This window comes from Artemia franciscana, chromosome 13, assembly GCF_032884065.1.
Source record: "Artemia franciscana chromosome 13, ASM3288406v1, whole genome shotgun sequence".
In the NCBI taxonomy this organism is placed as follows: Eukaryota; Metazoa; Arthropoda; class Branchiopoda; order Anostraca; family Artemiidae; genus Artemia; species Artemia franciscana.
Window position 1 is genome coordinate 46,505,280 of NC_088875.1, and position 26,127 is coordinate 46,531,406.

At 34.2% G+C, this 26,127-nt stretch overlaps 1 protein-coding gene across 1 annotated transcript; it reads right to left on the reverse strand.

The window, feature by feature from the left end:
• Positions 1 to 3,022: 3,022 nt before the first annotated feature.
• Positions 3,023 to 26,127, reverse strand: LOC136035008 (glutathione S-transferase Mu 5-like). The gene is made up of 5 exons (XM_065716579.1): positions 25,997 to 26,127; positions 11,350 to 11,490; positions 8,460 to 8,645; positions 6,833 to 6,928; positions 3,023 to 3,320 (listed from the first exon to the last, which is right to left on the reverse strand). The coding sequence occupies exons 1-5, from the start codon at positions 26,033 to 26,035 to the stop codon at positions 3,114 to 3,116; spliced, it is 669 nt and encodes a 222-aa protein (XP_065572651.1). The 5' UTR covers positions 26,036 to 26,127; the 3' UTR covers positions 3,023 to 3,113.

Consider the following 26,127-nt stretch of genomic DNA (forward strand, 5'->3'; position numbering starts at 1 on the left):
TGGGCACTACCGGAGAAAATGGTCCCAATCTTCGTCCTCATCTTTACAAAGAGGACACACATAGCACCCTTCAGGATCGACTATCTTTTTGTCGAACATCTTTTGCCTGTTTTGGATTGAAAAGCAATCCATCCTAAATTGAATCCATCGACATAAAATCATACCCTGTAAAATAAATTTAAAGTAAACCCATATTTTCCCAGATAATATCCTAAGGACACTTTATTTCTCTCTTGTGAATACAGACCTGTACTGTATGGTCTTATACGTTCATAGTTTATCAACATCCATTAAGAGTACATCAAAATGAAATGGTTAGAGTGGTAGCGGGTTTAGATAAACGTTCTTCAGTAAGGTTCAGCTATATTGAACTTAAGATATTAACCATTTTTGGTCTGGTGAAATTTTATAATGCTTTATTCAAGTTTAAGCGCCAAAATAATTTGTTGCCCAAGTTCTTTAACGGTCTTTTTTGTCGGTTTCAAGTGTTCACGAGTATAATAGAAGGAGTTCAAGTCAGTTTAGAAACCCTTGAATAGTTACTACACGATCAAAGTTTTCTGACCGTTATGTTTGCCCTAGTGCCTGGAATAGTTTGCTTCAGAATATTGTACAGGAATCAAACCCGAGTGACTTCAGAATGTTGCTGAAAGACCATTGTTTTAGGGTTTCAGCAAAGGATGGGTGATGAGTTCTCCGGTTTCTTTATTTATTAAATCAATCAATTTTTTAGGGGGGGGGGAGTGATGATGGAAGGTACCGAATGGTTTTTTTGCCTTTGATTTTGTTGTTTCATGTTTTGTTTTCGGTGTGTGATTGTCCTTACCTTTCATAAGTTTATTTATATTTAGACCTAGTGGGATGATTATTTACCTAAGCAAGCTTTGCTTCAGTTTTTGTTATGTTTTTTGTTGATTAATAAATCTTTTCTTGTTTAAAAAAAAATTCCGTTTATTGTTTTTGTCACTTCCAGTATTTTCGTCTTCCTTATAAAACCCGTTTTAGCTTTTTTTCTCTTTAATTTTTTTTGTCATGGCAGGCCATTGTGGTTTACAAAATCATCAAGATCTCGAAGGTTACAATAATTTTTGATTCTGCCAGAAACTTATATAAGGTTCTGATTCTACTTGAAAAAATTATAATTATATATGATTGTTGTTTTAATTGGTTATTTTTATCATTTATTTATGCTAATTTATTTGTTGTCTATTATTATAATTTATCACAATTATTATTTATGGTAATTATTAGAAATAATTATAGTTTTTTTTAATTAATATTCTTCTCTGCTTGTTCTTCCCACCAAGTTTCATCCCGATCTCGACACTCTAAACGTTTACCAAGATTTCCGACTTCCCCCTCCAACTCGCCCCAATGTCACCAGATCCGGTCGGGATTTAAAATAAGAGCTCTGAGACACGAGGTCCTTCTATATATTAAATTTCATTAAGATCTAATCACCCGTTCGTAAGTTAAAAATACATCATTTTTTCTAATTTTTCCGAATTAACCCCCCTCCAACTCCCACAAAGAGAGCTAATCCGGTCTGGTTATCTCAATCACGTATCTAGGACTTGTGCTTATTGTTCCCACCAAGTATCATCACAATCTCTCCACTTTAAGCGTTCTCCAAGATCTCTGGTTTCCTCCTCCAACTCCGCCCAATGTCACCGAATCCGGTCGGGATTTAAAATGAGAGCTCTGAGACACGAGATCCTTCTAAATATTAAATTTTATTAAGATCCAATTACCCGTTCGTAAGTTAAAAATTCGTAAATTGGGAGAGTAGGGTGCCCCCCTACTCTCCCAAAGAGAGGGGCTCCGGTTATATCAATAACGTATCTAGGACACGTGCTTATTTTTCCCACCAAGTTTCATCCCGATCTCTCCACTCTAAGCGTTTTCCAAGATTTTCAGTTCCCCCTCCAACTCCTCCCAATGACACTGGATTCGGTCAGGATTTAAAATAAGAGGTCCGAGTTACGAGACCCTTCTAAATATCAAATTTCTTTAAGATCCAATCACTCGTTCGTAAGTTAAAAATACCTCATTTATTCAATTTTTCCGAATTAACCCCTCCCCTCCAATTCCCCCAAAGAGAGCATATCCGTTCCGTTTATGTCAATCACGTATCTAGGACTTGTGCTAATTTTTGCCACCAACTTTCATCCCGATCCCTCCACTCTAAGCGTTTTCCAAGATTTCAGATTTCCCCCTCCGACTCCCCACAATGTCACCGGATCCGGTCAGGATATAAAATAAGAGCTTTGAGGCACGAGGTCCTTCAAAATATCGCATTTGATTAAGATCTGATAACCGGTTCGTAAGTTAAAAATACCTAATTGTTTCAAATTTTTCCGAATTAACCGTCCTTCCACTCCACCAGATGGTCAAATCAGGGAAGCGACTATTTCTAATTTAATGTGGTCAGGTCCCTGATATGACTGCCAACTTTCACCGATCGCTATATTGAGCACGTATCTAGTTTTGGATCTTCTTCACGTAAAAATTGGGGTGGTCCAAGATTCGAACCTTAGACCTCTCGTACCCTAAGTGAGAATCATACCCCTACACCACAAGCAAAACTTAAGAAGAACAATCATGTGTTTTATCGACAAATAAATTTCTTCTCAACTATCTTGTTTGCCCCCTCAGATGGTAAAATCGAGGAGGAGACTATTTCTATTTTAATCTACTCTAGTCTGGTCCCTGATACGCCTGCCAACTTATGTCTTCCTAGCTTATCTGGAAGTGCCCAAACTAGTAAATCCCCCCAGTTCCCCCAAAGAGAGCGGATCCGGTCCGGTTATGCCGGTTAATTAGAATAAAACGATTTTTTTTAATAGTAAATAGCTTTATCGTGAAGAAGAAGGTATTGAGCAGAGGACAAGCACCCCTCATATACGGAATAATTTCTTTTGTTTCAAGTTTTAATGTTGTTCCTTACTTTCAGTTGGAAAAACTTGCTTCTTTTTATATTTAATATAATCTGGAATGAGAAGAAAAAAAGAAAAGAGGCATATTCATGAGACAGTTTTATTTATTGCTTGAGAACAGAAAGGGAAAATAAATTCAGTCGTTTTGGCAATTAAAACAACATGCATGATACTTAATTAAGCTTTCTGGGCTCCAAATTCCGCCATTCGGTTATTTAGGGGCATTCTGATAAATTTGTCAGAATTCATGTATTTCTTGATATTATCAATACTTTCGAATCGATTTACAAAGTCCTTGAGGTTCGGAAATTCTTCCAAACAGCTTGGGCTGAAGATTTTGTGTTGATCCAACATCTCGTACATGATAAAATCGGGAAACGTTACCTGTAAAGTATAGAATTATTTCAGATTTTCTCTTTTTTATCTATAAAGAACTATAAAGGAATTTTTTTTAAATGAAGATACTAAAAATGGGTATTTTCCAGTGAAAACACCCAAAACCGTATTTATCGAAATACAGCGGGTAAGTAAAGTATAGAATTAGTTCGCTTTTTTTAACATTTGAAATTGTTTTACCGTTTTCACCTATAAAATTATTATTGTTTCATAGCTAAGGATTATTCCTTAGATCTTTCGTGAAAGGTCAGAAGTAAAAAGGAGTGCAGTATGCCCATGTTAGAAGCTCTCCTTCCAAGTTTCACTTTAATAGTGCATCCTGGAATTTATCATTATTCTTTCAAGAAAATATTACCGCAATAATGAATAGATGGTTCAATTATTTTGACACGGGCCTTTCTTGACATAATATTTTTATTCGTAATTCGCTCTTTTTTATCCATAAAGAAAACTATAAAAGGATTTTTGTTTTTAAATATATATTTTTTTCTTTTATTTTTTTTTATATTTTTTTCATAATGAGGGTTTTCTTTAGATTTTGTTTTTAGATATTAATTATATTTTTTACTTCTTGAAGAAGGAAAATTTTCATTTTTTTTTATAATTTTAAGTTAAAAGATGGTTAGAAGATAAAACCACCCAGAGGACTTTTGTCTTTTATACGGTTGTCCAGTTTTTTTTTTTTTTTTTTTTTTTTTTTTTTTTTTTTTTTTTTTTTTTTTTTTTGTAAAATGTAGCTCTAATGTCAAAACAGCTTGTGATTTTGCTAAATGGATATTTTATGGTTTTAGGATGAGAAACATTACTTAGAGATAGATAGATAGATAGATAGATAGATAGATAGATAGATAGATAGATAGATAGATAGATAGATAGATAGAGAGAGAGAGAGAGAGAGAGAGAGAGAGAGAGAGAGAGAGAGAGAGAGAGAGAGAGAGAGAGAGAGAGAGAGAGAGAGAGAGAGAGAGAGAGAGAGAGAGAGAGAGAGAACGTTTTATTAAACAACTTTCGTAGTTCTTGGCTTATTTGTAGTTGCAAAATACTATCGGTTTTTCCGTGCACGTACAGGAATCAGTTTGGACTTTTGTCTGGTTCTGCTGTCTGCGGGTAACATGTCTCGATAGACTGCGGGTAAGATGTCTCGATGGGCTGGGTCTAAAAGCAATGGTTTTCCAAACCTCATGATGAGATCACACAATCTTTGTTCTAGGCACTGAATGTTTAGTGTAATGAGCGCTTCTTGGTAAGGAATATCTCTAGAGCCCAGTATTATCCTAACTGCCCTTTTTTGCACTGACTCTAGGTCGTACATCAGGTGCAGTGTGTAGTACTGAAGGGACCCACACAGGACAGGCATATTCCAAAGACTGGTCGCACATAACAAAGATATGCACGGAGGAGACTTTTGACATGGCAACCAAAGCGACGCGTTTTGGAGAGTGTTTGGACTGTGTTGGACAGTGTTTGATTACTTAAATCGAGCCGAGTTTTGCTAAATCACTATGTCGAAAAGTTGGAATAATATTATCAAATTTCAAAGTAAATATGCCAGATTTAAAAACACAATTTTAGCAGTATTTTAAGCAATGGTGCATATGCATGATAAGTTAAAGCCTGACCACCTCAAAAAGCTGAAGGTGATTTTCGCAATTTTTGACAGAAGAATCCTTTTACAAAGGATTTTAAAAATTGGAGCCTTTATGGAGGGGTTAAAGAGTGAAGCTTTTAACAGATCGAGGTGGAGGAGGAGGAGCATTTGCAGCTGTGTTGGCTTCCGGCGAATTAATACAGCATAAAACTAATCCACTAATCCACAAACTAATCCACAACTAATCGCAAACCCAACTAATCCACATATACGCAGAAATTTCCTATCATTTCGGGAGGGAGGGGGTAAGTTAAAAAGTAAAAATTATATAAAAAGAACAACAGAAAAATTGCAAAACACAGAGATTTGGTTAAAGGTGGGGGCGCTGACAAGAAGACTCCCTCTATATACGTACCCGCCAGGTAAGTAGTTTCTATAGCTCATCACGCCACAACTATATAACAACGGACCACCTTCGGAAATTATTTATTTCCCTAGTGATTTAGGTACTATATTTCCCTAGGGCGTCAATCAGCAACATTTTACCGAGAACCATTTAGTTTCTCCGGGTTCTTGACACAAGTCGGGCACATAGCTTAATGTATCCATTAGGGTTAAAACGAATGAAGATTTAGTTCAGTCTTTTATAACAATAAACTAATGCTCTTGAACGATTTAGCTGTTTGTAGTTAGTTGGCGGGTTATTTTGACATTTTACTGTTGGTAGTTGGTCGGCTGATACACTTTAACATATCTAATATATCACACAGACGTTTGCAGCAAAATCTAATGTAATTTTTGGATAATTTAATAGCCAAGTTACAAATAAAATGAAATTAGAGTATACAGATATACCTACAAAAAGTAACAGTTACAACTAAGACAGAATATTAACTGACTGTTTAGATAAAAAAAATACCCTTTAGTCATACATCTATGTCAATGTCAATTTTTTCATTTTTTTATATCAATAGAAAGGCCCTGGGGCCTAAGAAGACACTTATTAGCAAATATTTTCATGGTATAACAAAAATGAACAAAAACAAACTTTTTACAAATACTACAACGTTTTTTTTTTTATTTTTGATATTTAACAATTTGATTTCAATCTTAAAAAAATAACGAAGAAGTAAATCTTAAAATGATGTTAAAGCAAAAATATATTTGAATATCCTTCCACAGCTACAGTATAAGAAAAAGAGCTGAACCATCCAGATAACAATTAAGGGCGCCTTATACAATGACTTAAAAAGTCTGAAAAAAATTTAATAATGGTGTACAAAATCTAGCAGACTCACAAAACTGAAAATAAAAAGGACATAACCCTGTTTCACACCAGACTACTAGAAAAAAAAAACAAACAAAACGCTTTTTTTTTAACTTTCATAAACACTTTACTAAATTAGAATTTGAAACAAAAAGACTATGAGGATGCTTGCTTTTAACTTGGTTTTAGACCAAAATTTTACTATATACTTTTTCCACACTGATAAGAAATGGCAACGAGTATGTTTACAAAGGGACGCCTTCAGTATCGCATATTAGGAGTAACCATAAATATAGGTTCACCTTGCACACCCATAGGTGCACTCAGTCTAACCTCTGAGAGGGGAAATCAGAATATATTTACCGGGCAGGGGTAAGGAAAAGTTTTAGATATAGACAACAATATTTTTTGAGATTTAACTTTTTCTTTCTGTATATAGTTACAGTCGTTAGAATGACTAGGAGTTATTTCGGGAGGGGGGACTATAATTCATCAGATTCCACAAGCTTTTCTTGGTTTTAGCACTTGGATGCACTAATACGTGAATTAAATAGTAATTAACGCGGCCAACGTGATAAAAGAGTAGACACAATTACAAATATTTACATACTGTGAAAAAAAAACAATAATAAAAAACCTACTTACATGGTCACCAGCAAAGAATTTTCGATTCCCAAGAAAATTTGAAAATTCCTTGAGCTTCAGGGGCAAAGCATTTTTATAGTTATCTTTATTTTCATTCTAGAAAAGAAGTATAAAGGTTAGAAAAGAGAATGCCAAAATTACTTAAGACCTACGGCCTTTGGTCTAGAATTCCTACAAACGAGAATATAGCACTGGTCACTTATAACAGAGCTTACTAAGAATACAGATAGCGCTACCTATGAATTTATAACTGCATGGAGTCAGTATGCATTTTATGGAAAAGATACAAAGTTAATCAGCCAATGGTTGAAGACCTACGGCCAGTGTCATTTTTTCTGCAAAACGAAAACGGATTTAACGCCATCTGGACCTAGGTTTCAAATAGTCAAAAAGAAAAACGAATTGATCCAATCTCGACCATAGAAAATGCAAATCTGCTGCTATTGGAGCGTCATTTGAATTTTTCGTCAAAATCGTGAAAATGGTTTTCAGAGATTCAAAAACTTAGAATTTTATCGTTAGCTTTTTACTGATTGAGGTGGTTTCTAATAGGCCTCTTATAAGCTAAGAACCGAAAAAATTCTAAAAGAGACAGAGATAGCAGAGAAAGCTTAACAAGGTAGTGACAAGTTTTTGCAGCCAAATCACTAACGTCAAGAAAAAATCCTGGCACAAATACTACCAAAAATTATTAAAAAAGACAGTATTAAATCAGGATTTACTATTACAACCATGACATACAGTTAGCTGTTACACTAATTACTAAAATTTTATAGTTCTTGTTTCACCGTCTATGCTCTGTTTTCCCTAGTTCTACTAGTTCTTACTGTTTTACCGTTTACCTAGTTCTTATTTAACCGTTTAGAATTGGCTACGTAAATACAGAATGGCAAACATAACTTAAAATACGTAAATATATGTACAACTGTGCTCGCATATGTATTTTCTCTCCATATGTGATTGGATTGAACCAGTATTCGTGGATTTCCAGAAGGCTCACCCAAATAAAAGATTATAGATTTAACACAAATTTTAAGTAATTAAAGAGAGCACACTACGTTCAAGTGCCGATCTCTGACATTTTCCCCAGAGAATAGCAATTTTGGATAGAACAGGGACGAGATGCAATGGATAAAAAACTCTACGAACTATTGAAACAGAATTTGTACATCCTGCTAGTCTCAGATATCATACTAGCACACTCTATAGCATCCGTCCATAAGCATACATACAATCTATAAAATATGTATTATTATTCTAGACTAAGAGATCGGTATATTTAAAAACTATCGTAGCATAGCTAAATTCAGATTAATTTTTACAAAATCATACATTTAAGCAAAAATCGGTATCAGATCCTCGGTGTGAATCTCACTGTAAGTCCCCCCCCCCCCGCTGTTTGAAATGCGATCATGTTATTTCTACTTATGCTGCTGTAAAACCTGTCTTAGTCACAGTTCGACAATGTTTACAGTCGTGGCTGGAAGTAGATCATGCCCAAATGTAATTATTTGCCCTAATAGATTCTGTTAAGTTAGCTAATAGCTACTAAAGTGTCAAAAATAAAAATTTAAAAAAGAACTTTAAAATGGAACAAATAGGCTAATATAAATAATATTAAACTTACAAAGTTTCGATAGCAAAGTCGGACAAATCCATTACGGAAATCTCCAGCTTCGTTTTCAAGCATGTCAACACGCACCATTTCTTCACTGTTTGACCCAAGTAAAGAGGGGTCGTACTTTCTTGCGATAAACCGCAAAATCGCATTGCTCTGTGTTATCTTTACATCGCCATCTATATAGTAAGGAAGCTAAAAGAAAGGTAAATTTCTAGATTAGCTGACAACCCAGATCAAGGGCATATCCAGGATTGTTGTTCTGGGAGGAGGGGGGGGGGGTGAAAAAATTGGAAAAACGCATCAAAAGTTTTACATACATTTTTGTTATGTTTTTATGAGTCGGAAAAAATCTCAAAGGAGGGGGGGGGGGTCAAACCTAGTACCACCTGGATATGGCCTTGATTAAGATAGCTAAAAATAGACGTACGTTTAGAATCAAACTTTCATCCTGAATCTAAATTCAAAATTCAATTGCGTCGTAGATTTACTTTACTCTCATCCCCCCATTCCCCTAATGGTCAAACATGTACCAAACATGTGAATTCCTAAAAAAAAAATGTTTTTAAGCTAGTACCATATTTTTGTCAGTGTTGCAACGTTTGAATGTGAAAGAAAATTCTCAAAACTAATTAGTTTAATCCGACATCGCTTTTCATCTGTAAAGATTTTAACATTAATAACCTGTTGATTCCCAAAGAAAACTTCTTCTTCAATGAAACTTTTACCTTCCTACGCTGTTTGGTGCTATGTGTGTCCTTAGTATTTTGTCAGTTGGGTATCGCATATGTCAATCCCAATCTACTTAGTATTAGTAGATTGGGTTGGAGGAGAGCGTGCGTAGCTTTGTTGGCCTCGGGCAGCTTGGTACAGCAGTGAGCTGTTAGTAGTAGTAGTATTTCGGACTTACACCAAGTGACTATTTGTTTGTTGATATATCAGCTTTGTCATTGTCATGCGAGGTTTGATGGTGATAGGTCAGGTTATAAATCTCAAAAATGGCTAGAAGTTAGGTTAGAATCTCAGAAATATAAATACCAGACATGCTCAACATTCACCATTAGTGCATGTTGAATGTCAACAAACACATATAGTCGCTTGGTGTATACCCGAAGTGTTTGTTAAATATCTTTATTTCTGACTTTCACCAGCAAATGTCGACATTCATCAGATTTCGGTCTTTCACTGTAAGAGACATACAATATTTTGATTTCATAAATAAACGAACACATAATATTTTTTTATTTAAAATCAAGGAAAGGAAACATACGTTTAAAAAAATGGTTAAAAAAAATACAGAAAATAACATTTTTGTTTTGCCTATAAATAATAGATTATTATAAATAATTATTATTATAAATAGTTGATTATAAATAATAATTATGTTGGAAATAAAACCGGTTTGTTTTAAAGAAATAGAAAGAGAATAGCTTTTCTTATTCTGTGAACGTAATTTTTAGTTATGAAGAGGATTTCAACAATTAAAAACACCGACCAAAATACTTTTAATTTCATATCAAATTAATTCAATTTTTGAAAATATATTTATTTCAAATGTTTGGTTTCAACATGATTGGTTGGAAATGATTGGTTATTTCAACATGCTAAACATAAAAATTCAGTCCAATTTGTGTGTCGTTACAACTGTATCCATCTTAACGGTCTTGAGTTAATCAAACTGAATTCTGCCTAAAAAAAATTTAGGAATTTTCTGAACAAATCACCAAGACTCAATAAAAATCACCTGAACTTAATAAAAATAAGCAACACAATTCTAATTCTTAGGGGACGGGTGTCAAAACATAAAGTAGTGCTTTGAATACCAGTATGACTAATATTTCTTCAAGTACCAAAGACATAAAAACAAAAACATTTCTTATAAAATCCCTCAATCAACAGTAATTAAATTAATTGAATAAATTTGATTAATAATTGCCATTTTATATGAAAATTAAGTTCATTGAAATAACATTCAAACGACCAGTTTTCTTTATAATTAATCTGTAAAATATTTAAAACATCTTTGATTTCATACACGTGTTTTTTTCCTTTATTAGACAAACTTAGTGCTAATGAACTGTTCTGACCCTATTAGGTCTATCTATACATGAAAATCACAATTTTATATAACTTTTTTTATGTTGTTCAAAATCAACGACTTTTCAGATATTTTCGTCATTGCTGCCAAGTTGAACCGTTAAAACAAATGAGCGAAACGAATTTGACAACACATTTTGTCCGTAAAATTCGAATATTAGCAATATCTTGATTTCCAAAGACGATTATCAAAGTTCTACCCTCACAATCTATTTCGCACAATATATTTCTACCTTATTTTCTGCAGATTTGTCACCTTTTTTGTTTTTTTTCTAATCTGATGCCCACTAGTTAACAGATTTAAAAAGTGAAAGCAACATGAGCACAAAAGTGAACTAAATCAAAGAGGTAATCCCTCCCCCGAAACCTACGAATTCAAATCTTCTCTTCAATAAAATAGAATTCTAGGGAAAGCACTCGTAGTCAATATTGTAGCACAAGTAAGCACAAACATATTTTATTTTATTCGGGGGAGGGGGGGCACAATCAGGCGAACTTTATGAAAACTACAGCACAAATTGCAAAAAAATACAACATTTTTGGGGTGAAATACACCTAAAGGCCCTCTCTGCTACATACATCCCTATAGGAAATCAGTACATTTTTTCATTTACCTTTCCAGTAAGTCTACAGCCTATATCTCTGCTTGTAGATTCATTGGTTATAATTCGTTTCCAATTAGCATTATTAATCTTGCATAAACTAATTTTTCAACTAAAAAGGCAAAAACTAACAGGAAAATAATACATAAAATTTGAACAGCTCAAGCAATCAAGAAAAAAGATAACAACAATCAACTTACATTTGGAAAGTCAAGGCCAAGACTGTGCTTAGTATCAAACCAGCAGGACTTGTCATATGAAGGTCCCTCACCACATACATAGTATTTATCTTCGAAATCAGTACCAGTATATGCAAGAAGCAATCTGATTGGCTGAGCTAGCTAAAAGGATACATTAATATATTTCTTAGGACTGTTAAAACTCGACACAAAAAAAAACTTTTATTTGATTTGTTCATTAAGTAAAACAAAATTAATAACATAAATACAGGCACAATAATAACAAAAAAGGCGCATTACAAATACTGCTTTACCATTGAACACTATGGGTATCTATGGAACGTTATTATAAGCTTTGATGTATCTACTACTGCCAGAATTAGGGTTCATGGTGCTGTACCTCCTAGTGGTCCAAATTATCAAAGGTGGGAGGCCGATGAGATACTTTGCATGCCAGAAGTAAAATCTTCTGAGATATTTTGTTTCTGTTGCCAAGAAAATCCGTCAGACAGGCATGAGGTATAGGAAATTTGGAAGTGCGCATGCGTTATACAGTTTAGCAAGTACTACTACTACTATTACTAACAGCTCACCGCAGCACCAAGCCGCCTGAAGCTCTCCTTCATCCCAACCTATTCAAAGCCTCCTTCTTTACACCCTCTCAGGGCTAGCAAATATAAAGAGTTTATTGGATACTATGCTGATGTAGGTACTGGACGTCCAGCACTGGAAATGACATATATGGAGCATTCCAGTAGCTTTAAGGTAGTCGCCAATTGGGGGATCTAGATGTTTCGTTTCCAGATTAGGAGCAGCCAACACTCCGCAAAGATTAATTGTATGTCCTTCACGAGCCGGACCAAAGTTGAAAAGTATAACGTCTGGCCTTTTACCATTAAACTCATGATTTATCTTTGAATACCGTATTCCTGGTCAAAAAAGGGAATTTTTTTATCAAACGCTAGCACTATTTGGCGGGGTTGAAGACATTATCAGTGAAGATGTTAAAAGTAGAATAGTTCTATAAAAATAGTTCTAATAAAAGTAGAAAGTAGAAAAGTAGAATAGGCTCAGAGTGTCTTTTCACAGTTAAAAAAAAGTTTGGAAGAATAGGAAGGTAAGTCTACAAACCAAGATTAGAATATTGGAAGCTACAGTGATGACAGTGACCAAATATGGCTCTGAAGCATTGGCGCTCAGAAAAGCGGACGAATATTGACTAGATGTTTTCCAGAAACATTCCCTACAGATTAATCTGGGTACCCGGCTGACTGACCTTATTTCGAACAGTAGGTTGTACGAAAAATGTGGTTCAATCCCGCTTTCTAGGGCTATAATGAAAAAAAGGTTGAGATGACTAGGCTACGTTCTGCGGATGAAGGATGACAGATTGCCGAAGATTGTCCTTTTTGGCCAACCGTCTGGGGCTATACGGAAAGCAGGTCGTCCTCGTCTGGGGTGGGAGGATGTCACACGGGAACTTCCTGGGAGGGTGTAAAGAGGGGGGTCTTGAATAGATTAGGTTGGAGGAGGAGTGTGCGTGGCTGTATTGGTCTCAAGCAGCTTGGTGCTGCAGTGAGTTATTAGTAGTAGTAGTATCAGCATATGTAATAAAAAACACATCTATGCCTTCTAAGAGACAAGAGGGAATTGCTTGACTTGACTGGCTGAGAAAATAAAAACAATACATACACTTATTCCTGTTCTGCCACAGGCTATAAACGGCCAACACGGCAATTTGAGAAATCAATCATTTGATAGAAATATCACAAAATATTGAACAAAAGAATCACCAAACAAAAAAAAATCCTTTTACTAATAACATTGAGCAGAAAAACTTAACAAATGACAAACAAACAAAACTAAACAAAAAAAATGTAAGCAATTCTTTCATATATTCAACCAGATACTTAAATATTTTTGTTTCTTTTTCTTCAGAACGAGATAAGTGAAATCGATTCATGTATATATTTTGGGCAATATACGAGTATTCCACAAATGAAAAAAAATGAATCACTTCAATGATTCACAAACGAATTCAACAAATAAATCACTTCAGATGATTATCGCATCAAACCGGACACAAAAACTACCAATATGTCCTAATGACAGTACACCTCTATGACTGTGGTGTATTTCTGATATGAGTAAATTATTTTCAGATGAAGTTGTTAGGTATGAATGATATCCCAATGCTATTTGAAATATATTAAGTTGTCTTAGTACAAACGGTGCTAAAGAATTAATACATGAGTAAACTTAACTTGCAACTTGGAGCCTAGATATTGTAGATGTGGAAACATTTAGAACTTTTCCCTGGCGGAATGAATCTCTTGTAGAGTATTTATATGAAAATGCAGTTTTTACTGCCCGATTTTGCATTACTTGGATTTTACATGTATTATAATTAAACGAATTAGGCCAAAGAGCGCCTCCATATTCTAAATGTGAAGAAAAGATAGTATAATATAAAGTTTTAAGTGCTTCATGAGGAATAAAGTGCTTTAGTCTATTTAGCATACCTGTCCCTTGGGAAATTTTAATGGAAAGTGCCCTTGTATGATCTTTCCATATAACCATTTCATCAATAATCATTCCTAAATACATAAAATTGGTAACCCTTTCAGCCACAAAATTTCCAAATGAAAGTATCTTATTTGTTTCAAAATGTTGTATATTTGAAGATATCATATATTTTGTTTCCAAAATATTTAATGATAGACGATGCATTCGCAAAGACAATTGAGCGAAAGCGGTGTCCATAATAGCAAACAAACGATCAACCATATATGATTTAAACAACATTACTGTGTCATTGGCATATGTTATTACTATGCAATCAGTTAAAAAGTCTTTTATTTCCAAATCATATATCAAGAAAAGTAGTGGCCCTAGGATCGAACTTTGGGGAACGCCACATTCCATTTTTCTTTCTAATGCTGTGATGGTCTAACAACTACAGTCTGCATTCTAACTTCCAAATACGATTTTATTCATTTTACCAACCAAACCGGAAAATGCATTTAATTCATTTTTTATACAACACCTTGTCATAACCAGTATCGAAAGCTTTCGAAAGACCCACAAAAATTGCCGACGTCACGAACCCAAAATTTCTTAATCTTCATACTAAAATGATATACAGCATGTATAGTGGAATGACCTTTACGAAAACCATATTGGCTAGACGGCAAAATTCAATTTTCATTTGTAAATTTTGTCATTCTTTCATGCATTAGCTTTTCAAATAGTTTAGACAATACTGGTAAAATTGAAATGGGCCTATAGTAATTGATTTGGCATTTATCTCCATTCTTATGCGTAGGTATTATCCGAATTTTTTCAGTTGTTTGGGAAAAATTCCTTTTTTAAACGAAATGTTTGACAGAAAAAGGTAACACACGACAAATAATTGGGAAAATTGATTTTAATGCACTTTTTGGTATTCTATCAACTCCCAGGGATTCGAAGAGACCAAGCGATGTAAATACCTTTTCATATGCTCATATGCTCCTGAGTAAAAACTGAGTTAACCGTATCAAACACATTAATGTTTGCAGTTGTTTCAATTGGTCTATCATTATTATTAATCTGCCAAAATATATTTGAACCGACTTCTGAAAAATATACAAAATCCATTAGCTATCCACATCCCCTTAAAACAAAACCACGTCCGGGGAAGTAATAACATTTGAAATCTCTTCTTTTTGTTATTTCTTATGAGGTGAAAGTGTTCCATTTATTATTTTCCATGTTGCTCGTATATTATTCTTATTTAATTCAAAACCGGAATAATAATAATTTCTTTTTGATTCTTGATTCTTTTTGTTTATAGTAGCCCATTATTCCATTTATAGTTTATCATTTTCAACGGAAGGGAATTCTATTTTCTTTAAGTAAAGGCTATTTCTTAATTTTATCATATTTTTCATCTCTGGTATGAATCAAAGTGGTTCCAGACAGACGGGTTTTTTTTCGAATCGGTTTTGCCAAACAACATGAATCCATGCCTTGAAGAATTTTATCCATAAATAATGAATATGCACTTTCTACCTCATTCGTTTCATATACCTCTTCCCCCCAATCTATCTTTGACAGAAAGGTTTTTAGTTTTTCATAATTTTCATAGAAAAATTAAAAATATTTCCTCGAGGGTTATGACTCGTTGCCCTTAAACTGCGGCTATTAAATACTTGCTTATGTAGACTTAATACAACATATTCAAAAATTGATCTGAACCAGGAGAAATAAGCACTCCTGAAAAATTTAATCACTCGTACCATATTTGATGCAAAAATATATTATCAATCAACATAGCACTAAGCGAAATTACACGGGTTGGGGTAGTATTCATAGGTAAAAAATCAGCTGATAACACAGCAGTCAGAAATTCTAAATTTCCAACATTACTCAATTAAAGTAAATTAAAGTTGAAATCTCCAACTAGAACAGATGGTACCCTAAAAAACCCCAATTTATTACATAAATTCTCTATAATTATTAATGACTCTACTATAGAGAAACTCATAGGTCTATATATAACTACAAGTGATATCACTCCACCATCTTTGCACAATCGCATGACAAGGGATTCAAGCAGCCCTTCACGCCAAAAAGAGATTTTGTCTAATATCAACACATAAAAATCACTTTGTATATAAGCATCTAAGCCCCCTTTTCGCATACTATTACGATTATGGGAATGGAAAGAATACCCTTGAATTTTAGGAGATACATCAGTTATAAAAGGTCTCTGTCAGGCCTATTATGTCAAAAAAAAATTGACTCAATTAGCGTTGTACACACTGTCCATAGCTGTTTCAAGCCCCTGAACCTTATAATTGGCAATTGCTAGCATATTGGGCAATTTCGCGACGGGGATGTCACTGGCTTTCACGTACTTGGTTTCTTGAGATGAGCACTTAAATCTAAATGCCCATTTTTGAAGGTTACTTTGACTGAAGGAATATGATCACCATTCGGCTTACCAAGCAATTTAACATCGGCGACATCAGATTTTCCTATTTGAACCCCAAGCTGCCTCTTAGCAAGATTTAAAACACACTCAGTTTGAGTTTGGTTTGAGGTCTGGTTGTTCACTTCTAGCCCAGGTAAGTTATAGATGATGACAGACGAAGATTTATTATTTTGTTCGATTAGATCAATTTCCTCCTGTACTTTTTGCAATTCCTCTTTGTAGGAATCCATTTCTTTTCTCAAGAGCACCAACACAACAAATTACTTTATCCAGAACTACCTTAACTTCGTGCATAACCAATGAGTAAATAATCTGATTAATATTTTCAAGTTCAGTCTGAGTCAGCTTTACTTTCAAAAGTTCTTTTACCATGTTACTTTTGATTAAAGCACTAATTGAGTTGCTTGTAGATTGTCTGCCGCTTCTAAGAGTTCCCATTTCAGCCGTTATATCAGGTTGAAAACTCCGAGTTATTGCAGTCTGTTTGTAACAATCTGGGTTGTCAGCAAGATCTGTCATAGCATGTTTTAAAGACTGGTTTGTTTGCTGCAAAAGCTGCTTTATTTGTTTTGAAATCCATCAAGTTCTCTGTTAAAACACTAGCGGTTTTTCTATCACCATAAGTGAATACCAAATATTTCTTACCATGCGTCAATTCCTTTAATATTCGAACTGGCCACCAGGTAAATCCATGGAAACGTGTGAATACAAGAATTACCTTCTTTTACTTTTCAACTTGTCCGTACCGAAAAATCACTTTATGCACAGTTTTTTTTCTCTCTTTTTCCATCAGAATTGCCAATCTAAATTCAAGTTAAGTCCTTTATTAGCTTATCAGTTCATTGAGCAAACCCGTCAGAAAAGTTTTGCTTAAAACTTCCAAGTATGAAAGATAAGCCAATACTGAATATATAACTTGTAATAAGTTATATCCTTAATTAAAGTATGCTGTTAGGTACTAATTTAATGCAAAACAGTACATCCACTTTAACTAAGATCTTTGCACTTTGAACTCTGAATCAATACCGTGTGTCAAAAATGGACCAATTAACCGCGATTCGAGATATAAAAACGCCTTATCTTACAACATGGCAGAGAGGCATGAGTATCCCTGTAATTAGTGTGTCCAGCAAATTGATTATGATGATTAAATGCATAAACATATCAAAAATTAGGAATAACACACTGAGTCCACATTTATAGACCTCAAAGAAGATATGCAGGTAAATTATCGAATCAAAAGAATGGCCTGAGATCATTTATTACTACTTAATGACACCCTAGAACAAGTGACTTTCCCAACTTATCAACATCAATAGGAACTGATGACAGTGCTGTCAGTAGGCGAACCACCCTATTCCTTTCTGAGACCCATATTAGCATGGAAGAAGACAACATTAATAAATAAGCTCAGCCATTTTCTAATCCTCCAAACTGTTGCAAAAGGTTGTAGCTTTCATTATTAGCTAACATGATGAACACTCAATTAAGGTTTTGTTCTTTTTTTAGGCAAGAGTACAGCAATCAGTTGTTTTCCTAATTAAACTGCTTTATAAGATAGCAAAAAACCATAATCTGGAATATTACTCCTATTTCTTATAAACAGTGGGTTCATAATCCCATTTTGAACATAAGCAAACTTAATATTAACCTTGTTTCTGCCAAAGTTAAGATAGGTATAGACCTAACTATCTTCTGTGCAATTTTTTAAGCCTCAAAATTGGGGAGGAGTAGAGCTGGGATTAGAGGTTGGACCTTCTCAGGGCAAAAAAGTATTAAACTTCAACTTGAACTTTTTAATTTTAAAAGTATAACTACAAGTAATTGAATTTTGTTCTTTTGGAAATTTCTTGGAAAAGTTGAGGAGTCTCCTTCCTTTTTATTAGATAAAAAAAACAAGTTTTTTCAACTGAAAGTAAGGAGCAACATTGAAACTTAAAACAATAGAAATTATCACATACATGAAGGGGTTGCCCCCTCCTTAGTACCTTGTTCCTTATACTAAAGTTTTACTTTTGGTTCCAGTTATTTAAGAATGACTCCTGATACACAAGGACTGTTTAAGTAGAATTAACAACTTTCAACAAATTAAAAAAAAAATTAACATAAAGAGCAAGGTACTAAGGAGGTTGCGACTCCCCTCATATACATGATAATTTCTGTTGGTTTTAATTTTTAATGTTGCTCCTTACTTTCAGCTGAAACAGTTGTTTTTCTTTTGTAATTTCTGATAGTTTTTTAATTAATGCTGGGGAATCCAGCTCCCAAGTCATCCTCAGAGACATGGCTATTAGATCTTTAGACCATGCTTAAGGAAATTGCTATCTCAAAATTTTGATTAGACAATTTTGGTAAAAACGGGGGTGGGAGGGGGAGTAGCTGCCCTCCAATATTTCGACCACATAAAAAAAAGACCCTAAAACTTTTTATGTCTGATCAAACAAGCCCTCTCCCTATCTTCTAGGATCACAGGTTTGATTCTATCAACCCTGAGAAAAACAAACAAATGAAAATGCATCCATGATCTTGCTTTAGGCAAAAAAATTTCAGATTTTTGTATATGGGAGCTTGAAACCTATACCGTAGATTTCTCTGATATCCTGAATCTCATGGTGTGATTTTCATTAAGATCACTTGATTTCTTAGGGGTGTTTCCTCCCTTTTTCAAAATTAGGCAAATTTTCTCAGGCTTGTAACTTCTGATGGGTAATATTAAACTTCATTAATTTATATATTTTGAATACGCATCAAAATTTGATTCTTTTGATGTAGCCTATCTATTATTATCAAAACTTCGTTCCTTACAGTCTCGTTTACTATTGAGCCGCATTGCTCCTTACTTACAGTTTGTTACCACAAACTGTTTGAAAGGGACATTGCCTCTGACAAACTTTGTTTTAATGTAAATAAATCTTTCTGAAATAAATCTATAGTCCAAATGAGACAAAACGGAAGTTTGTTGAACCTTATAAGTTGTCTAAATTCTACTTTATGAGGTTTTTATAAATCTGTAAACCTTACAATCAACTATCTTTGTAGTAGTAATTCTTTTGTGAGTTTTAGGGGGTTTGTAAGTCAAACTATCAAGTCAAAGCCATGCTTTTAAGTGCCAGTGACTGGTACAGTACCTTACTATATGCCCATCTTCAAACAAAGAGATAGATGTCAGTATACTCTTGAAATATTTTTTTGGAACCCTCCCTATTAATACAAAAGTATTTTAAAATTTACTGTATTTGTTTCTGGTGTTTATAATGTGGTATGTAAAATCAACAAGCCTCTCTCAAAAGGTACTGACAAAGTACACAAACCACCTCCTACTTGGAGCCCCTTCACTTTTTTGCACATTGCACCTCTATTTTAAATGGTGTTCACTTTGTTTTCAACTGATTGCTGTACTCTTACCTAAAAAAGAACAAACCTTAAATGAGTGTTCATCATATTAGCTAATAATGAAAGCTACAACTTTTTGCAACAGTTTGGAGGATTAGAAAATGGCTGAGCTTAATTATTAATGTTGTCTTCTTCCATGCTAATATGGGTCTCAGAAAGGAATAGGGTGGTTCGCCTACTGACAGCACTGTCATCAGTTCCTATTGATGTTGATAAGTTGGGAAAGTCACTTGTTCTAAGGTGTCATTAAGTAGTAATAAATGATCTCAGGTCATGCTTTGATTCAATAATTTACCTGCATATCCTCTTTGAGGTCTATAAATGTGGACTCAGTTTGTTATTCCTAATTTTTGAAATGTTTATGCATTTAATCATCATAATCAATTTGCTGGACACACTAATTACAGGAATACTCATGCCTCTCTGCCATGTTGTAAGATAAGGCGTTTTTATATCTCGAATCGCGGTTAATTGGTCCATTTTTGACACACGGTATTGATTCAGAGTTCAAAGTGCAAAGATCTTAGTTAAAGTGGATGTACTGTTTTGCATTAAATTAGTACCTAACAGCATACTTTAATTAAGGATATAACTTATTACAAGTTATATATTCAATATCCGCTCATCTTTCATAGTTGGAAGTTTTAAGCAAAACTTTTCTGACGGGTTTGCTCAATGAACTGATAAGCTAATAAAGGACTTGACTTGAATTTAGATTGGCAGTTTTGATGGAAAAAGAGAGAGAGAAAAAAAACTGTGCATAAAGCAAGTTTTTGGTAAGGACAAGTTGAAAAGTAAAAGAACGTGATCTTGTGTTCACACTTTTCCATGGATTAACCTGGTGGCCAGTTTGAATATTAAATGATATTGCTAATAATCAATGAACTGATAAGCTAATAAAGGACTTAACTTGAATTTAGATTGGCAGTTTTGATGGAAAAAGAGAGAGAAAAAAAAACTGTGCATAGAGCAAGTTTTTGGTAAGGACAAGTTGAAAAGTAAAAGAACGTGATCTTGTGTTCACACTTTTCCATGGATTAACCTGGTGGCCAGTTTGAATATTAAATGAATTGACACATTGGTAAGAAATATTTGGTATTCACTTATGGTGATAAAAAAAAACCGCTAGTGTTTTAACAGAGAGCTTGATGGATTTCGAAACAAATAAAGCAGCTATTGCAGCAAACAAACCAGTCTATAAAACATGGTATGACATATCTTGCTGACAACCCAGATTGTTACAAACAGACTGCAATAACTCGGAGTTTCCAACCTGATATAACGGCTGAAATGAGAGCTCTTAGAAGCAAAACACAATCTACAAGCAGCTCAATCAGTGCTTTAGACAATAGTAACATGGCAAAAGAACTTTTAAAAGTAAAGCTGACTGAAGGTTTGGAAAGCATAATTCTAATGACTTCCTGAAAGCACTGAAAGAATTCCTTTTTCTCTGTTTGGATTCAATTAGCTTTGCAAGTCAGATTTTTCAGTCTTGTGCAAGCTATGATGGTAGAAGTTATAGTTGGGTTAGATTATGTTAGTTTATGTTAGGTTAAGTTTGGTTATAAAAATTAAAAATGGGTTAGAAACCTAACCAAACATGCCATCACCAAACCTTGCACTAGACTGAAAAAGTTGACTAGCAATGCTGACTAAATCCAAGGAGAAAAAGATAATTTAGACATTCATCAGTGGATGTTGACATTCAAAGTGACATATATATAATTGAAATAAATTAGTAAACCACAGGAGGCCTTGAACTTCTCAAATCACTTCTGTAAATGATAATAGATAGTTGAGCCTTCATCCAGGGAAAACCTTCTCTCAATCGAAATAATAACTGTAGGTAGGGCATTGTAAATTTTAGGTCATAAAAAGGTTAAAAGCAAGAAACTCAGTTTTGGCTAGATTGACACTCAAAAAAGTATTTGTATAGCACTTGAGTAGAAAGTCACTGGTGGCCTGAAGGCCAATGAATGAGGTTCAAAACCCAACTGTCAAGATGGTTCAAAACCCAACTGACAAAAACCAACTGTCAAGAGAGTTTAACACAAATAGAACTACTAACATACAAAAACTCTAATGTGATAGCAACATCTGTGGTAACACCTTACTCTAGCAAAATCAAAAAAGCTTTTGACTAAATTACAGAATTAAATACAGCAAAAATGTCCACACACACAATAGCACTATGCATGTTGCAAGGCTTTATCTATAATGTACGTCAAAATTTGATCCAAATGGAAGCAGAAACTAAACTGTCTGTGAAAAATGTTATACTTGTTAGTTTGTCCAGAGAGTAAAAGCATTTCAAAAACCTTACAAAGCATGCTAGACAATGTGACTAGTCTATAATTTATATAGAGGTTGCTATTCTTTCCTTAAAAAAAAATAAAAACAATGAGAGGCAAAATGATTTTGGGGCTGTACTCAAACCAAGACATATCAGAACCAGCAGGGTTAGATGTAGGACCAGGACCAAAGATTCTCTGCCACAATTACATCATTGCTAGGTGCATTTGCTCTGTTTAACTTTGTAAAACTCAATAAAAAAACACTTTTGTTAACTATAGACTGTTAACTTGTGTTTGTAGAATTTGTAAAAACATAATGACATCACTTTTGACTGTGATCTAAGAATCCATGCCTTAAATCACACCACAACATAAAAATAAAGAATGTGGCTGGGGAAATATCAAAAATAAACTGAATTGTTGCTAGACTATTTAATGCAGATTTATTAACTTGGATCCATGCTTGGGCCACACTACAGTCATACTAGTTAATTGGATGAAAACGATGTACAACTACAGCACCGATTATGCAATTAATTTATAATTATTCAAGTTGAACATTGTTGAAATTCCAAGCATACTTTTTTTTACCAATCAGAGTCAAAAGTTAAGGCATAACTTTTTGAAAATAGAATAGATGGAAGCTTAAAACAATAGTTGTTCTATCTATAACAAGGATCTGGCATAAGATAAGAAGACATATTGGTAAATAATAGTTGGGAACAAACTAGTGTTGGTACAAACTTTTCAAATCAATATCTTTCTATTTTAAGTTTGTGCTCCTATCAAGCCAAAAAGTGTGACATTAAAATCAAGAAGTTGCTTATAAAACTTGGCTCTCCCACCAACATATGTGACCATGGTGTGATTTGGGTACTAGTTACTTGGCTGAAATATTGTTAGAAGAGTTTCAAGGCAATTTAAACTGCAGTGTTTGAAATATTTCTGCATGGAAATAGAGCTAGTGAAACCCTATACAAGCTGTATACAAAAGTCTACTGATTTTTGGGGGTTGTATTTTTTTTGTACTTAGTTGGATAGTTGGTTTACAATGCCAAATAAAGCTATTCAAAAAGCAAACTTTGAATAAAGCCTAAGTCTGGGCCTATATTTGGCTCTGCTGGTCATATTAGTGTTTTTAGAGAACATTTTTTCATTTTTTACATAATTTAGCTAAGAACTGAATACATCTCTTGATGCCTATTTTATGGACTTTTTCAATATAACAATTGCTTACTGGGGAATATAAATTTTGAATCCTGAGACTTCTTGGGAGGGTGTAAAGAGGGAAGCTCTGAATAGATTGGGATAGAGGAGGAGCACATGCAGCTGTGTTGGCCTCAGGCAGCTTGGTGCTGTGGTGAGTTATTAGTAATAGTCCTTAAGGTAACCCCAAAAGGTAACTTATTTTTTGTCACCACATAAAAAAGTGACCATTACTAGAAACAAGTTTGAAAAGTTGTTAAAAATATCCCATTAGCTCATATTGTGAAACTTAGATTATTTTTGATAATTTTTGCAGAAAGAAGGCAATTGGTTATTTTCACTCAATAGTTCTATTTACTATTGTTACATTAGCCTACAGCAGAATCTATTGTGCAGAAACTGCACCCTTAAACACAGGCATCAGGAAAATGCTTGGGATTTGAGAAGAACTTCTGTAACTTCAAATTTTTATTGAAGTAGACTGTATACATTAGAAATGAATCAATGGCTTTGGAATATATTACTTTGAAGAAGCCAAATGAATTTAACAATTAAGCTGTGAATTTATAGCTTTACATCACAGCCTAAAAAATAGACAAGGTAAACAAGAGCCAAGAGCTCCTATGATACTTGTGACAAGGTTGGAACCTAAAATTAGACTTGGTACTAGAGTTGTTTGAAGTCTCAAACTTACCAAAGCACTAGAAATCCCCCCAACTCCCCCAAAGAGATTGGATCTGGTCCAATTGTGAACTTGTGCTTATTCTTCTCATCAAGTTTCACCCTGATCTCTCCACTCTAAGTATTTTCCAAGATATCCAGTTTTCCTCTCTACCCCCAATGTCCCCAGATCCAGAGCATCTGAGACATGAGATCTTTCTATACATCAAGTTTCATTAAGATGCTATCACCCATTCACGAGATAAACATACCTCAATTTTCATGATCTCCCCTCCCTCTAGCCCCCCCAGATGATCAAATTGTAGAAATGATTATTATCAAGGCAATTTGCACAGGTCCCTGACATGCCTACCAATTTGCAATGTCCTATCACATGCAGAAGTACTGGAAATCCCCCAAAAGAGAGCATATCTGGTCCAATTATGTCAATCACATCTCTAGAACTTGTACAAATTATTCCCACTAAGTTTCATCCCAATCTCTCCACTCTAAGCATTTTCCAAGATTTTCTGGTTTCCATCTCCAGCTCACCCCAATGTCACCAGACTTAATTGGGATTTAAAATAAGAGCTCTGAGACAAAAGGTCCTTCTAATTATCAAATTTCATTAAGATCCAATTACCCATGTTAAAAATACTTCATGTTTTTAATTTGTCCAAATTAACTGTCCCTCTATCCCCCCCTCCCAGATGGTCAAATTGGTATTACTGGAACCATTGTTTGGGGTCATGAAACAATTGTTAATAGATACATTTTAACTTTTTGAACATCTTTCATCTCTTGCAAAACTGCCACAAATTCACCACTAGAGTTATTCCAGCCCAAATATTCTTGTATTTATAAATACAGAATTGCAATCATTTCCATTTTTGTTGATTGGATATTTGAAATCGTAAATCTGTAATAGTTTAGAAACCAATTTGGGCTATATATTTGCACATTAGGGGAGTGGGGGTAAAGCATAGTACATATTAAATACATAAACCAACCATTGCTGTATTTAAATATGCTATGCTTTAACCCCCCCCCCCTAATGTGCAAATATATAGTAACTCCATAATGGTGAGTTTGCAGTAGTTTTGCAAGAGAGAAAAGATGTTCAAAAAATCAAAATGCATCTATTAACAATAGTTTCATGACCCTAAACAATTGTTCAAGCAATACCAACATTGACTGTCAAATTAAGGAAGCAATTGTTTCTAATTTTATCTGGTCTGGTCCCTGATATGTCTGTCAACTTTCATTGTCCTAGCTTATCTGGAAGTGCCTGAACTAGCAAAACTAGGACCAGCAGACAGTCAGATGGAGAGAAATTGCAATTGCTATATTGCACTTGGCAAATGGGCAAGTGCCATAAAAATTAATTAATAGGGATAAAAAAAGAACTTCCCATGGATGCTCTTATTAAATTTAGAAAGAGCATAGGCCTATAAAAGGCACCAAGCAATGTATTCCCTATTTATCAGCTAAATTATGTATAAAAGAAAACATTTTCTTTTTTTATCTGATTTCTTATTCAAATTTATAGCCTAGGCTACCATAGATTTATCCTGATGGTACTTGTATGATACAGCCCTAATCACTCAAACTGTTTATCCATTGATGCATTGCAGGACTGTTTTTTGTCAGTATCTTTCAGCTTATTATGAGACAGGACAAAGAAAAGTGACAGAATAGACAAGAAATATAAAATTTGGGCTACATATTTGAACATTAGGGGATGGGGGCAGGAGGGGGAGTAAAGTAGGTTTGGATGGTGTGAAGCTAGAAAAAATTCTTACTTTTTAATATGCAGAATAATTTCACCTAAAAATTAGGCATGCAGACCTGCTATACTTCACTACACCCCACCCCCTAATGTGCAAATATATAGCCAAAACTTGTTTCTAAGGTATTATAGGCTATATCTATCATACTCAGGTATATTTCACTAGGGTTGAAAGTCAGAGAAACAGGTTCTACATAAATAAAGGATATTAGATCAGGGCTATATAATACAAGTACCACCTTGATTTCTGTGTTTCAAATAAATTTGGGCCTACTGAGGATGCCCATAGGCTAGAATACGACTAAGAAGCTAGAAGGTCAATTTAAGAAATAAATCAAGTTATATTACTCCTCTAATGTCCCAGTATGCTAAGGTAGGCTTATTCATTTTTCTTTGTAATACCACAAAACGTGATTATACTATTAATTTCCAGATTTAGTTCCGGGAAAACCAACGAGATATAAGTTCAAAGTTCACTT

Excerpts from the sequence above, each read along its gene's own strand:
- LOC136035008 (XM_065716579.1), bottom strand. The coding sequence starts at position 26,035 with ATGAATAAGCCTACCTTAGCATACTGGGACATTAGAGGA. Across the intron at positions 6,929-8,459 it reads GACTTTGCTATCGAAACTTT|AATGAAAATAAAGATAACTA; the intron begins GTAAGTTTAATA and ends CTTCTTTTCTAG. Across the intron at positions 3,321-6,832 it reads AATTCTTTGCTGGTGACCAT|GTAACGTTTCCCGATTTTAT; the intron begins GTAAGTAGGTTT and ends TATACTTTACAG.